Source organism: Euleptes europaea, chromosome 18 (genome assembly GCF_029931775.1).
Source record: "Euleptes europaea isolate rEulEur1 chromosome 18, rEulEur1.hap1, whole genome shotgun sequence".
Lineage (NCBI taxonomy): Eukaryota > Metazoa > Chordata > Lepidosauria > Squamata > Sphaerodactylidae > Euleptes > Euleptes europaea.
Genome location: NC_079329.1, coordinates 7,932,815 through 7,948,266, shown reverse-complemented (window position 1 = coordinate 7,948,266; position 15,452 = coordinate 7,932,815). Strand labels below are relative to the sequence as shown.

Genomic DNA, 15,452 nt, shown 5'->3' with positions numbered 1-15,452 from the left:
GGTTATGAGCGGTGGACTCTAAGTTGTGATTAGGTGTTACACTATATATCAAGCTAGTTGGCCATCTGTCAGCAATGCTGATTCTATGACCTTAGGCAGATCATGATAGGGAGGGCATCTTGGCCATCTTCTGGGCATGAAGTATGGGTCACTGGGGGTGTGGGGGGAGGTCGTTTGGAATTTCCTGCATTGTGTAGGGGGTTGGACTAGATGACCCTGGTGGTACCATCCAACTCTATGATTCTAAGTCATGAAAATGTCGCTTTTGAGGAAATAATCAAATCTAGAGAATAATCTAGAGAACCAGGTTTGATTCCCCACTCCTCCACATGAGCGGAGGACTCTAATCTGGTGAACTGATTTGGTTTTTCCAATCCTACATATGAAGCCAGCTGGGGAACCTTGGGCTAGTCACAGTTTTCTCTGAACTCTCTCAACCCCACCTACCTCACAAGGTGCCTGTTGTGAGAAGAGGAAGAGAAGGAGATTGATTCTCCTTAAAAGGTAGGCATCATATAAAAACCAACTCTTCTTCTTCTTCCTTTTTGTCAAATTGGGCATTGTAAGCTCCTCAGGACAGGGACCTTTTCTTCTGCAAAACACCATAATCACTGATACTGCTAAACCACAAAATGTAGAATTTAGCCATGACAAAAGCACTTTAAATACAGCCAGGAATCTGTCCCCTCCCTTGTTTACTGTTTCTGTTTTTCCTTCTTGCTGCTGGATGCTGACTTGGTGCCAATTCAAATAATGCAAAACAAATTTAAAGTCAAATGCAAGCTATGGAATCTACTTCACCTGACAACATGCATATGAATTTTCCATTTTTACCTGAAGAACACCCCCCCCACTAAGTGTAAGAATATTTAGGTTGCAGTTTCTCTCTTGACACACGTTACCTGATCTAAATAAACATAATAACAGATATTTATTTTATTTACTTAATTTATACTCTGTAGACCTCCCCAATAGGAACCCAGAGTGGTTTACACCATTCTCCTCTCCATTTCTCTTCGCGACAACCCAGAGTGGATCCAAAAGCAGCTTGAATCTGTTCTCCCCATTTAATCTTTACGACAACCCTGAGAGGTAGGTTAGGCTGAGATTGTGTGTCTGGCCCAAGGCTATTCAGCAAGCGTCCATGGCCGAGTGGGGATTCAAACGGAGGTGTCCCAGATCCTTGTTCAGTACTCTAACGACTATGCCACACCGGCTCTCAAGTAACTGTTTCAAAAGTTGGCTTCTTGACCTCAGAACTTTCGTCCCTCTGCTTCTGGGGTCTCCCCACCCCAAATGGGAAGTGTTAACATAGTACCGTGATGGCTGGTCTGGTGTTCAGACAGAAGTAATTTTTTCTCAGGAGTTCAGCTACTGCATATAGCAAAGTGCCAAGAGAGAAGAAGAAGAATTGGTTTTTATACACTGACTTTCTCTACCTTTTAAGGAGAATCAAACCAGGTTCCAATCTCCTTCCCTTCCTCTCCCCGCAACAGACACTTTGTGATGTAGGTGGGGCTGAGAGAGTTCAGAGAGAACTGTGACTAGCCCAAGGTCACCCAGTAGGCTTAGAACATAAGAACATAAGAAAGGCCATGCTGGATCAGACCCAGGCCCATCAAGTCCAGCAGTCTGTTCACACAGTGGCCAAACAGGTGCCTCTAGGAAGCCCCCAAATAAGACGACCGCAGCAGCACCATCCTGCCTGTGTTCCAAAGCACCTAATATAATAGGCATGCTCCTCTGATCCCGGAGAGAATAGGTGTGCATCATAACTAGTATTCATTTTGACTAGTAGCTATTGATAGCGCTGTCTTCCTTACGAACATAAGGAAAGTCATGCAGGATCAGAACATGGTCCATCAAATCCAGTAGCCTGTTCACACAGCGGCCAACCAGGTGCCTCTAGGAAGCCCACAAACAAGACAACTGCAGCAGTACCATCCTGCCTGTGTTCCACAGCACCTGATATAATAGGCATGCTCCTCTGATCCTGGAGAGAATAGGTGTGCATCATAACTAGTATTCATTTTAATAAGCAGCCATGAATACCCCTCTCCTCCATGAACATGTCCACTCCCCTCTTCAAGCCTTCCAAGTTGGCAGCCATCACCACATCCTGGGGCAGAGAGTTCCACAGTTTAACTATGCATTGTGTGAAGAATTTATGTGGAGGAAATTACAGATTACAGTCTGCCGCTCTTAACCACGACACCATGCTGGGAGAGGGAGACGCACACCAAAACTGTGATTTGGATGTTATCAATCAATCTTTGTTAAAAGACCCTGGTTGTCCCTTCCAACTCTATTAAAAGACCCTGGTGGTCCCTTCCAACTCTATGATTCTATGAAAAACCAGTAATAGACAAGTATGGCTCTTCACAATTTCCCACAAAAACCCTTGGTATTCAACTCTACCCACAAGTTTATACAAATAATAATAAAAAAGTTGTTTGCACTCTTTGCAAACTATGTATACTACCCTTTAAAAAAATTGGATGTTATGCCTCTGTTGATACACCCCAAGACCGCATTAGCCTCTTTTTTTTTTACCACTGCATCACACTGGCAGCTCATATTTAGCTTACAGTCCACCCGTACCCCAAGATCTTGTTTACACACACTTCTGCCCAGAAGTGTATCCCCTATCCAGTATGCATGTTTTGTGTTTGCATAGGAATTGCCTGTGGCTACATCCCTTATTTAAGAAATGGCTACCAAGGATGCTTCCTTAATAGTGAGAGACAGAGTCATGTATTGTTAGAGAGTCAGACTAGGATCTGAGAGACCAAGCTTAGAAGAGAAAGCTCTCCCACTTAAGGAAGAATCAAACCAGCTGACAATCACCTTCCCTTCACCCCCCCCCCCCACAACAGACACCCTGTGATGAAGGTGGGGATGAGAGAACTGTGACTAGCCCAAGGTCACCCTGCTGGCTTTATGTGTAGGGGTGGGGAAACCAACCCGGTTCACCAGCTTAGCCTCTGACGTTCATGTGGAGAAGGAGTGGGGAATCAAACACGGTTCTCCAGATCAGAGTCCACCGCTCCAAACCACCGCTCCTAACCACTACACCACTCTGGTGTAGAAACCCCACTCTGCCATGTAAGCTTGCCGGGTGAACTTGGGCCAGGCAACCCTCTCAGCCAGACCCACCTCGCAAGGCTCTTGTGAATATAAAATGGAGCTGGGGAGAATGCTGTAAGCTTCGTTGTAACCTCATTGGGGAGGAAGGTGGGGTAGAAATGAAGTCAGTGAATCAGCTCCATCAGACTCTTGGTAGCGTCGAAGCACCTTTTGACAAGGTGAGTTATCTTCCACGCAGAGGATGCTGCTGATACTGAGCTGAAGACTGCTGTTTGTAGCGATGGCCCTTTACAGGTCAGCATGAAACATGCTTTGCTGGATCACAGTGAAACCTTCTTATTCTGCAACTATTTGCAAAAATCCCATTGTCTGTCAGACAATAGGGGTCCACAGGAAATTCATGGATGTGCACACGGAGGTCTTCCTTCCACCCACCCTTCACACATGAACACATGAAGCTGCCTTATACTGAGCCAGACCCTTGGTCCATCGAAGTCAGTATCGTCTACTCAGACCAGCAGCAGCTCTCCAGGGTCTCAGGCAGGGGTCTTTCCCATCACCGACTTGCCTAGCCCCTTTAACTGGAGATGCTGGGGATTGAACCTGGGACCTTCTGCTGGCCAAACAGATGCTCTACCACTGAGCCACAGCCCTTTCATTTAGATGGCAAGTTATGAAACTAAAAAACAACACTTATATGTTTGTCTGAATCAAACAATAGTCCTTATGGTTAAGCAGGAACCCCCCACCTCCCCAAATCTTTTGGACCAGTCTTCTTAGGTGGCACCATCTCATAACTAGCCTTCTGAGGACTTCTCAATCTCTATTTCCTTCTGTGTTGTGTACCTGAGTAATGCACAGATGGTTTCCCAATCCCAAGACTCTGGCTGGTGCTGGAGGTGGAGATAGAAGCAATATCACTATAGGTTGAGGACAGAAAGGCTGGTTGTGGATTCTCTATGGAACATGAATTCATTTTTTAAAGATTTGCCGGAGCTTCCCCCCCCCCCAGAAATGAATGACCCCCCAGGACCTTATTTACAGTATGTGTAGTTCCCCCTCCTTTTTTTTTTAAAACTGTCTAAATAAGATCTCCTCAGAAACTAATTGCCTCATTTGGGAAAAGCAATAATTTCCATGTTGCTTGTTTTTCCATGTAATGAGGCCTCCAAGTCATGTGGATGTAGAGTTGCCAACCTCCAGGTAGTAGCTGGAGATCTCCTGCTGTTACAACTGATCTCCAGCTGATAGAGATCTGTTCACCTGGAGAAAATGGCCACTTTGGCAATTGGACTCTATGGCGTTGAAGTCCCTCCCCTCTCCAAACCTCGCCCTCCTCAGGCTCTGCCCCAAAAACCTCCTGCCGGTAGCGAAGAGGGACCTGGCAACCCTAGTCCTAGCCAATCAGTCGGGTTGCCATCCTCCAGGGGGTATACAATGAACAGGAGGTGTACTGATGTAAGGTTATGCAAAATCCCTGTAAGGAAATTATACTCAGTACACAGCCACTATGCACATCAAAACTATTTCAAAATTGTATTACACTTAAACAGCAAACATCAATGTGTACAACACTTACAGTAAATTACAGGTACTGAACAATAAGACAGACTATGCAGTAGAACAGACTATGCAGTAGACTGTATAATATAAAGTCCGTAATATATCAGATGACAACATAGTCCAAAGCCTGTAATTAATACAACCCCCAGGGAAAAAAATACGTCCGGCAGTGAGATCCTGTGCTGTAGTTGAAAGATGCACTCAGTTCCGCGGTCAGCTGGTACAGGCTGGCCAATCACGTTCCTCAGATTTTTTTGCTGCTGGAGTTTAGCTAGCAGCCTCCTTCGCATAATATAGCTCTCCTAGCAGACATATGGGAATGATATGAAACATCTTATTTGTATTAGAAATCAAGAGTCTGTTGAAAGCGCTTGCTGTAGAGACTATGCGTTTTCATTCAGTTGTAATTTAAACACATACGGTTACAAGATCCCGGTAGCAATCTTGTTTCGCGTTGATATTCAACTTGCTTCTTCAGACTGTGCATTTAATTCTATAATACCAACAAAACATAATAATGTGATATCCTAATACTATTCATACCCTTAAAAACCCAACAATATTTAATAAAATATAATGTTTATGCTTACCCGACTGCAAACTTGCAGTTCATGAGAATGACTCCTAGTCCTTTAATTTGTGAAATCTACTAAGCATTCCCTTAAATGTTACATTTCAGGTGTTATCACTAAATTCATGTCGTATGAGGTAAGTATCCTTCATAGACTTACATATCAATTTCTTATCATTTCTCATGTAACACTTTTATTTTAATAACAACTGACTTTTCCTTTTCCTTTTACAGATATTTTTAACATGATCCCTTCTGTAGGTGGTGAGTATTTTTAGATAAAGACTATAGTGTGTCTTAGCAATTCTGGGTACAATAATACTTCATGCCATAATATTCATAAATAACTGGACAGTTCTAAAGCTGAATTTAATCCATAGGGATGTATAGAGTTAAACAAGTGGATGAATCTTGCCTCCTGCTGGCAAAGAATTCTTTCCGCATCAATATATGGATTTTTATGTATTTGCCAAATGACAAAGAATTGCAGATCAGTGTCCCTGTGCCCCTTTTCCAAGAAATGGGAGACCATGGGCACGTCAAGAACCCGATTACGGATTCTTGAACGATGTTTGTCTATTCTATATTTTAATGCTCTTAAGGTCTTACCCACATAAATCAAATTGCAAACACATTTTATAATGTAAATTGTTCCCTTAGAATCACAATTGGTGAAAGATTTAAGTACAAAACGGAAACCTGTTTGCTGGCATACAAATTCTTTGACAGGTAAAGATAATTGACATTATACACATCGTCCACAGGAATAATGCCCCGTGGTTACTGGCTGAGGATGTTTTATTAGCCTATAGTCTGATCTTATAAGTTGATCCCTGATGGCTTGGGTCTTTTTAGACCTATTCTAGGTAATTGGTCACATCCAGGGATGCTTCTTACTAAGTGCCAATTTTTGTATATTATTGCCTTTATTGATGGTGCCAAATGTGTATAAGTTAATGAAAAGGTTAAAGATCAGGGATCAACTGGCTCTCCATGGAGGGAGCAAGGAAGGGAAAGAAAGGTGCCAAGACAGTGGTAAAAGTTCAGTTTAATCCCTTCCCTCTGTCTCAAGTAAAACTGATCTTTATCGGCTTCACTTAAAAACATTCCTACCATTGTAGGCCAATTAACTAGCCTTAATTGCAATATGACAACAGTTGATGTGAACTTACTAGATATCAGCCCGTCATGAGCCAGGTTCTGGCTGGGGTGGGCGGGCTAGAAATTCAAGTAATAAATAACTAAAACACAAAGGAAGTTTACAAAATGGAAGCAATGGTAGTTCAGTGGTAGAATTCTCGCCTGCCACACGTGAGGCCTGGATTCGATTCCCAGCCAATGCATCGCTTCATTTTGTAAAGTGGATGTAGCTCAGTGGTAGAGTGCATGCTTTGCATGTGTGAGGCCCCAGGTTCAATCCCTGGCATCTCCAGTTAAAGGGACCAGGCAAGTAGGTGATGGGAAAGACCTCTGCCGAGACCCTGGAGAGCCGCTGCCAGTCTGAGTAGACAATACTGACTTTGATGGACCAAGGGTCTGATTCAGTAGAAGGCAGCTTCATGTGTTCATGTGTTCACCAAGAGGTCTAACCCTCCTCGCACTAGCTGTGGCAGCGACCATTCCCAAATAACATACAGGTCAACTTGTTTCTTTGAGTTTATTGCTGTCCAGCTTCTCTCCATTAGCCTACTTCATACTCCTTCTTTGCAAGAGTTTGGCCATTGCTTCCTTCACCTGGTCATTCCTAAGGCAGTAGATCAGGGGGTTAAGCAGAGGGGTGATGGCAGAGTAGAAGAGAGTCACAACCTTAGTAGCCTCTGCCTGATCTTCTCCGTTCGGTCCGACGTACATAGCTACCACAGAGCCATAGAAAAGCATCACCACTGCTAGGTGAGAAGAGATGGTGGAGAAGCCCTTCATGGAGCTGCCTTGGCTAGATCTTTTCACCAGGGTGACACTTACGAAGGCATACGAGACTACAATGAAGAGGAAGGTGGCCAGAACCACAGATGAGACAGAGATGTTGAAGAGGAGGGGTACATACCCCAGCGGGGGGCATGCCAAGGCAAAGAGGGGGCCAGGATCACACACAAAATGGTCGATAGTGTTGTGGCCACAGAAGGACAACCTGGAGATCAAGAACACCGGCACAGCATACCACAAGAAACCCAAGATCCAGCAAGCAGCTACCAATTTGTAGCAGGCCTGTTGAGACATAATTTTTGAGTACCGCAGTGGGTGACAGATAGCTAAATAGCGATCCATGGCCATGGCTGAGAGGAAGAAGCATTCGGTATTGCCAAGGGAGAAGAAGTTGTAAAATTGGAGGAAGCAGGCGTGGAAGGAGATGACCCCATGTGCGAAGGACAGGTCATAGAGCATCCGGGGCACTGTGGCGCTCACATAGCATATCTCCAGGCAGGAGAAGTTGCTCAGCAGGATGTACATGGGAAGACGGGCTAGGTGAGAGTCTCGAACGACTATCATGATGACAACGAAGTTCTCAGCCAAAGTGAGGGTGTAGACGACCACGAAGAAGATGAGAAGGAGCCAGCGCCCCTGACGTCCAGCCCTGAAGCCCAGCAGAATGAACTCCTGTACTGTGGTCCCATTGTCCACCCCAATCTCATGGACAGGATCATTCTGCATCATTGTTGAACAGCAAGCAAAGCTCTTTCATCCTAAGCTCGGAGGAGATAAAGCAATTATTGATGGGCAATCAGTCGTCCTGCAGTTCAGAGCCAGCGTGGTCTAGTGGTTAAGAGCGGTGGTTGGGAGCGGTGGAGTCTGATCTGGAGAACCGGGTTTGATTCCCCACTCCTCCACATGAGCGGCAGAGGCTAATCTGGGTGAACCGAGTTGGTTTCCCCACTCCTACACACGAAGCCAGCTGGGTGACCTTGGGCAAGTTACAGCTCTCTTAGAGCTCTCTCCGCCCCACCTTCCTCACAGGGTGTCTGTTGTGGGGAGGGGAAGGGGAGGTGATTGTAAGCCGGTTTGAGTCACCCTTAAGTGGGAGAGAAAGTCGGCATATAAAAACCAACTCTTCTTCTTTTTCTTCTTCAGAGCATGTGGAGGTTCCCGATGCAAGGATTCCTGTCTGCAAAGATAGTCACTGGCGTGTCCAAGTTAACTTGAAGAAGAAGGAGGATCCTTCTGAACGTTGCAATGTTTTTTAAAAATTAAGTGCCATTACCAAGAAGGTTTAGATCAGAAGTGGCCTGGCTTGAATCTTGTGTGATCTTGTTTGTTTTTTGCTAGAACCCTTCTGGTTTAATCTGACATTTTGAAATGTACAAAGCAATCCTGCATATTCATTGTCTCCGAACAGTTATAGAGCAACTATGTTAAGTGATCTACAGTGTGCAATGTTGCTGGAGTGCATATTCCTTGCTAGACCAACCCTAAATCCCCTTCATCCAGAATTCTATGCAAAATTCAATAGATTGCCCGCCAGAAATTGGCTAGTAATCCTCAAATCTATCTTGATTTTCCTTCTTCACACATCAGCTGACGTGGCAACCGACCACTGAGTCCTCATTCGAAAAAATTGAAAGAAGTGCAGTCTATTCTTCAAATACGGCCCCTTTCCACCTCTACCCTCTAATTCCCATCTTTTACAATGTTGATAATCTATATTGCTGTACCTTAGAAGTTCTCAGAGAGCTGCTCCAACTAGCCAGGGACTTGATGAAAACACAATGCTGGCTTGGGGTGGGGGACTTATTAGTTATTCCTTGTATCAAAATCAGGCCTCAAATGTGGTCTTCTTTGTAATGGACAGAAGATTGTCTCGCTTAATCGGACTTTGGGCAGGTTGGCTGTAAGCTCTTTGTAGAGGATGGTTCCTGTTTTTAAAGCATCTAAATGATTGCATCTAAAAAATAAATGGCCCTTGGGAAGTTGTCTGTAGAGAATAATTCCATTTTCCAGCCAAACAAGTTTTCCTTAGAGTCCAGTTGCTTAGTGGAGAACCAGCAACTTACAAGAGCTTTTATCTTTCTGTGTAGGGATGTAATGGCACCATTAAAACCCTTAAAATTCATAAAAGCCTTCTCGTTATTGGGTTGCTCTCCATCTGGCTAGCTCACCTAGGGGCGGAATTGGTTAAAAGGTCCCCTTGCCAGCCTCTTGCATAGCTCTATCTAGTCTCCAGCTAATTTTCCCAAATAAAGGAGACCTCTGTGCCTGGTGTAACAGGGAGGGGCTGTGGCTCAGTGGTAGAGCCTCTGCTTGGCATGCAGAAGGTCCCAGGTTCAATCCCTGGCATTTCCAGTTAGACTACGCAAGTAGGTAATGCAAAGGACCTCCGCTGGGGACCCTGGAGAGCTGCTGCCTGTCTGAGTAGACAACACTGACTCTGATGGACCAAGAGTCTGATTCAGTATAAGGCAGCTTCATGTGTTCACTCAAACACCACCTTGATTTTTGGGGGAAGGCCATAGCTCATTGGTAGAGCATCTGCTTGGCATGCAGAAGGTCCCAGGTTCAATCCCCGCCATCGCCAGTTGAAGGGACTAGGCAAGTAGGTGATGCGAAAGACCTCATCCTGAATCCCCGGAGAGCCGCTGCCGGTCTGAGTAGACAATACTGACTTTGATGGACTAAGAGTCTGATTCAGTAGAAGGCAGCTTCATGTGTTCATGTGTACTAAATCCTCTGTATGGAATAAATTGACTCATTTGTGGGGCATTCCCCACTGGGATTACTTTGGCTGTGCTGAAATTTCTTCCACTTGTTCAGGGAAACTGCTGCTTGGTCAGTTACGACTAGGGATATATCCAGTCCAAATATATACCTGAAAAATACCACGTGAAGCCTGCTGGGTGAACTCTCAGAATTCTCTCAGTCCACAAGGAGGCAGGCAGTGGCAAAACCACCTCTGAACCTCTGTTGCCTTGAAAACCCTATGACTTGATGGCACTTTCCACCACCACTACATTTTCCAGGTATACTCGGGATTCAGATACATAGAGAATCCTGGTCAATATGGGTATCCTCATCCTGAATATTCCTGGAAATATTCAGGAATAACCAGGAATATCCAGGGATGGCATTTTAAAGCACCAACCTGAATGGGTTTTTTTTTCTTTTTTCAAGTTTCCCAGGAGGGAGGGGGCAGGGAGGCAGCTCTCACAAGAAAATGGGATCGCATGTTAGAGGGACCTTGCCAGGGTAGTTCTGCTGGGATTCTCTGGTTTGGCATTGGCTGTGTTGGGCTTGTTGGCTCTGTTTGCACTGGGAGGCTTACGGCTAGTGGTTGCTTGCTCTTCTGTGTTTGCCTTTTCTTTGCCCCTCTACACAATGTCATCTTCAGATAGAGCAATACTTCACTCAGGTAACTGACACATTCAGGGCCCAGGATAAGAGTCTTTCCCCCTCAGCTCCTTCAGCCCATCCTGACAACCCTATCTTGTTTATTTAGTTGACTTACTAGGGGTTGCTGGTTATTTTCTCCAGTGTGCTTTGTTTCTTTCCCCCCCTCCAGGGCACCGTGGCCCTCACATAACACATCTCCAGCCAGGAGAAGTTGCTCAGCAGGATGTACATGGGAAGACGGGCTAGGTGAGAGTCTTGAACAACTATCATGTGCTGCTTGGTCAGTTATGACATCAGCAACGATGTGGCAGGGAGGAGTCAGGAGGGCATCAAGGCTACTGGGTCTTCCTCTCTAAATGGGCTGGTGTTCTAGTAGCAGAGCCCGGCACAAGATGGAGACCCTCAACTTTGATGCAATGTTTGTGGCAGAGAACCCACAGCCCTCCTCCCCTTGTGAGTCCTGTTCAGGAAGACAACTGAAATGGTTAACGTTGGCAGGAGAAAGTATGGTTTTACCATAGAGTTTCCAGTGATTCCTAGAGCTACCCAATGTCACTTCTGGGTTTTCCTGAAAGTGACTTCATGGTGCATGTGATACAGAGCACTCCCCCATGTCCCCACCCACTACACTCCTGCTGTTGCTAGCCATGGCCTGGCAACCCTAACTTGAGCATGTTTGCCCAATCAATGTGAGTGTGGTTGAAATCACCAGTAGTATAACATTCTTCCCTTTGGTCACCTCCTTTATTTCCCTGTCCATCTCAAGATCTGCCTTTTGGTTTTGATCGAGGGGCTGACAGTACACTTCCCTCCCCAAAACAAGCACTTTGGTGATGTCCAGCTTATACATGCACCCTATATAGTCCCTAAAGAAAGCCAGTTTCTGGCCTCCAGACCCACAACCAGTTAGACATTAGGTAAAATCTGTGACATCATACAAGTCACCTTGGTTCACCTGGAGGAAAAAACTCAGTTTTGTTCTCCCTTCACACGAGAATGGCAGAAAATGCACTTGTTCTTCAACCGCCCCATAGCCTCCTTCATTTCATGATTCCTTAGAGAATATATGATAGGATTGAGGGCAGGCGTGATGACAGTGTAGAATACTGAAGCCATCTTGTCCACCCTGGAGCTGGAGAATGGTATGAGATACACAAAAAGGCAGGGTACGAAAATCAGGCTAACCACCATCAAGTGAGAGCTGCAGGTGGACAGAACCTTCCCTCCCCTCTCCTTGAAATGACCCTTCAGAGTTGCTATGATGACACCATAGGAGACCATCAAGATGAGGAAGGAGACCAGGGAGAGCAGGCCACTGTTGGCCACCATGAGGAGCTCCGTAACATAGGCATTGGTGCATGCCAGCCTGACCACCTGAGGAACATCACAGTAGAAACTGTCCAGCTCATTTGGGCCACAGAATGGAAGCCGGAGGATCAGGACCAGTTGGATCGCAGAATGGACGAAGCCTCCAACCCAGCATGAAACGAGCAGCCGGACACAGCGCGGGCGGTTCATTGTGGCTGTGTAAGTCAGGGGTTGGCAAATGGCCACGTAGCGATCGTACGCCATGAGTGTGAGGAGGAGCATCTCCGAACCGCCCAGAAAGTGGAGGAAGAAGAACTGGGCCATGCAGCCCCCAAAGGAAATGGTTCTGTCACAGGTCACCAGGTCGGCCATCATCTTTGGGGCGGCCACACTCCCCAAGCCAGAGTCGATGACGGACAAACTAGCTAGGAAAAAGTACATCGGGGATTGGTGGAGGCGGGGCTCTGTGTTCACAGTGACCACGATGAGAAGGTTGCCCAACATAATGGTGGTATAGGAGACCAAGACCAGGAGGAAGAAAAGGAGATGGATGGAGTGGGAGCAGGAGATACCCAGGAAGATGAACTCAGTGACAGTGGAGACATTCATGAAGATGACAGAACCTGGGGGAGAGAAGATGGTTAGCAGCCTGTGGTGGTTGATCACCATGGACAACACAACAGCCAGTACGGTATTGGAATCCTTAGGCAGCCAAGCTCATGAAGCTTATTTTATGACATTATGAGTCCATAGATATCAAAATGAACTTTAATCAATATATCTTTCTTTAAAGGTATTCTGAGTCCAACTGTTGGTTTATCAAAGCCAGTATTGTCTACTTTGACTGGCATTGGCTCGCCAGGGTCTCAGGCAGGAATATTTCACATCACCTACAACCAGATCCTTTTTATTAACTGGAGGGGGATTGAACTTGAGACCTTCTGCATGCAAAGCAGATTCTCTACCACTGAGCCATAACCTCTCCTCATATGGTGGATTATGGAATGAGATATTGGCCTTTTATGCTTGGCTGTTTTCCTCGCGGTCACCTCTCTGACGACTTCGGGTCTTTGTGTTGATTATGCATGCTGTTTCCGACCATCAGAGGTCGCCTGGCTCTCCCCCTGCTTTTCCCCGCATTTTCCCCATGTTTTCAGAGACCTGTTTTATCTCGAATTTGAAAACGCGGGCAGAAGGCGGGGAAACACAGGGGGAGAGTGAGGCGACCTCTGATGTTCAGAAACGGCATGCATAATCAAAACAAAGACCCAAAGTCGTCCGAGGGGTGATGGCAAGGGAAACAGCCAAGCATAAAAGGCAGCAGGCATTCTCTTATATCAGTATTTTCCACTCAATGTTAAAAGAAGGGAGGAAAGAAGAATTAAGGAAAGAAATGTCTTCCAAAGACTTGATGGTCTTGGATGAAAAACCAAACTGCCCATTCAAGATCTGTTGATCGTTAAGGCACAATCAATCTCTGTTAAACAAACCTGAGAGTTTACACTCTTGCACAAGAAAGCACTCCTAACCAGATCTACTCAGAATCCTACTCAATGGGGCTGACTCCTAGGAAAGGGATCTCATGATTGCACTGTAAGAAAATGTTTTGCTGGTTTCGACCATGATTCATCTAGTTCAGTCAGCTTCAGAAGAATCCCAGCTTTGAGTCGACCAGTGACCTAAGAGTAGACTGTGGTCTACCTCCCACCCGCTTTTGTTTTAGTACTCCATATTATAGCAGGTCCTTTATAACATAGCACAGGAGAAAAAGACAAAGCCCAAATTCTGAATGAGGAATGACATTCATCCTTAAATTCTGTCTAGACCAGGCTATGTTTTGCAACTGAATCTCCCAGAGTTCTTTTTCAAAAAAGAAGCATTCCCATAACAAGGGATGAGAAGTAAATTTGAGAGAGTAGGGTAAGTAATGGTCTGCTCTGAGCACTGATTAAATCACCTTAGGATGACACAATGGTGATTAGGTAGCCCCATTGTCCAGCCAGGCATACCTTAGGGCCAGGGGAAACGTTTAGCAGCCAACTGCCTTCCTGCTCAAGCTTGACACACAAGATGGATCCCAGAACTCTTTGAGGGGTATCCATTTTGTGGGGAGCAGTGTCTTACTCTTATACCAGTCTTTGGGGCCTGTGCCTTCATGGCACCCCTTAGTGAGAGGAGGGATCTGAATGCTTACAGGGGGAGGAGTTAAGAACAAAAGAACAGAAGGAAAGCCCTGCTGGATCAGACCAAGGCCCATCAAGTCCAGCTGTCTCTTCACGCAGTGGCCAACCAGGTGCCTCCAGGAAGCCCACAAACAAGATGACTGTAGCACCATTGTCCTGCCTGTGTTCCTCAGCACCTCATAGAATAGGCATGCTCCTCTGATCCTGGACAGAATAGGTCTGCATCATGACAAGTATTCATTTTGACTAGTAGCCATGGATAGCCCTGTCCCCTGTGAACATGTCCATTCTCTTCTTCAAGCCTTCCAGATTGACAGCCCTCACCATATCCTGGGGCAGGGAGTGCCACTCTTTAACTATGCATTATTTAGTCCTCCTCTGTAACAATCTGTGCTGAGGCTTTAGCCTGTCATACAGCACTGCCTTTCACAGGGAGGGTTGCCATGACCTGAATGGCCACAGGCATGACAAACCCCACACTACCAGAGTCCCTCTTCTCAGGCTACTCTTTGCACAGAAGTAGGAAGAAAACCAGGAATTATTAAGGAGTAAAAATAAACAGGAGGCAGGAGAAACTAACATATGAACACATGGACACATGAAGCTGCCTTCTACTGAATCAGACCCATGGTCCATCAAAGTCAGTATTGTCAACTCAGACCGGCAGCGGCTCTCCAGGGTCTCAGGCTGAGGTCTTTCACATCACCTACATGCCTAGTCCCTTTAACTGGGATCTTCTGCATGCCAAGCAGAGGCTCTGCCACTGAGCCACAGCCCCTCTGAATCTCAGATTGTAGCAAAAACTGGCAGAGCATCTTAGCTCTCTAAAGCTCTCACTTAGCTTCTCTAAAGTAACTCTCCCCCTAAAATTTGGAATATTCAGTCTCATCACTGTTGAATCAGGTGTGTTTTCCCCTAAGAAACTGCTAAAGCTTCAAAAGTTATCAACTTCAGATGGGTACATTGTCCAAAACTCACCTTCTGTTTCCAGTTTGGCCAAGCTCATTGTTGAAGAATTCTTTGGTGGCTGGGCAGCATTGGTCCGTCCTAAGATGTCCTCCAAGTTTGTTGGCCTCTTGAGATCACACTACAAGGATGAGGAAAGATGCCTGAGATAGCAGGACCAAGGGAAAGGAGAATAGAAAGCAAAAGGAGAAAATGTGGCCCAAAAAATATCCAGTCACTTTGTGGGAAGAGTATCGATCATTGAGACATTGTGAGCACTGGGCAAGCAATTAATTAGCTCGGATAGCCTTTGTAAGAGATACAGGACCCAGAACAAATACAGAAAAAAAGCCTTCCCTTTCCACCATTATAAGTATGGAACTTGTTAGGTTTGGGTAGGAGTTGTGGCTCGTTGGTAGAGCATCTGCTTGGCATGCAGAAAGTCCCAGGTTCAATCCCCAGTATCTCCAGTTAAA

At 45.7% G+C, this 15,452-nt stretch overlaps 2 protein-coding genes across 2 annotated transcripts; both read right to left on the bottom strand.

Moving 5' to 3' along the window:
* Nucleotides 1-6,907: 6,907 nt before the first annotated feature.
* Nucleotides 6,908-7,873, bottom strand: LOC130490347 (olfactory receptor 11G2-like). The gene has a single exon (XM_056864174.1). The coding sequence runs from the start codon at nt 7,871-7,873 to the stop codon at nt 6,908-6,910; it is 966 nt and encodes a 321-aa protein (XP_056720152.1).
* A 3,636-nt stretch (nt 7,874-11,509) lies between these two features.
* Nucleotides 11,510-12,460, bottom strand: LOC130490346 (olfactory receptor 4Q3-like). Its single transcript, XM_056864173.1, has one exon. The coding sequence runs from the start codon at nt 12,455-12,457 to the stop codon at nt 11,510-11,512; it is 948 nt and encodes a 315-aa protein (XP_056720151.1). The 5' UTR covers nt 12,458-12,460.
* Between the last annotated feature and the right edge of the window lie 2,992 nt (nt 12,461-15,452).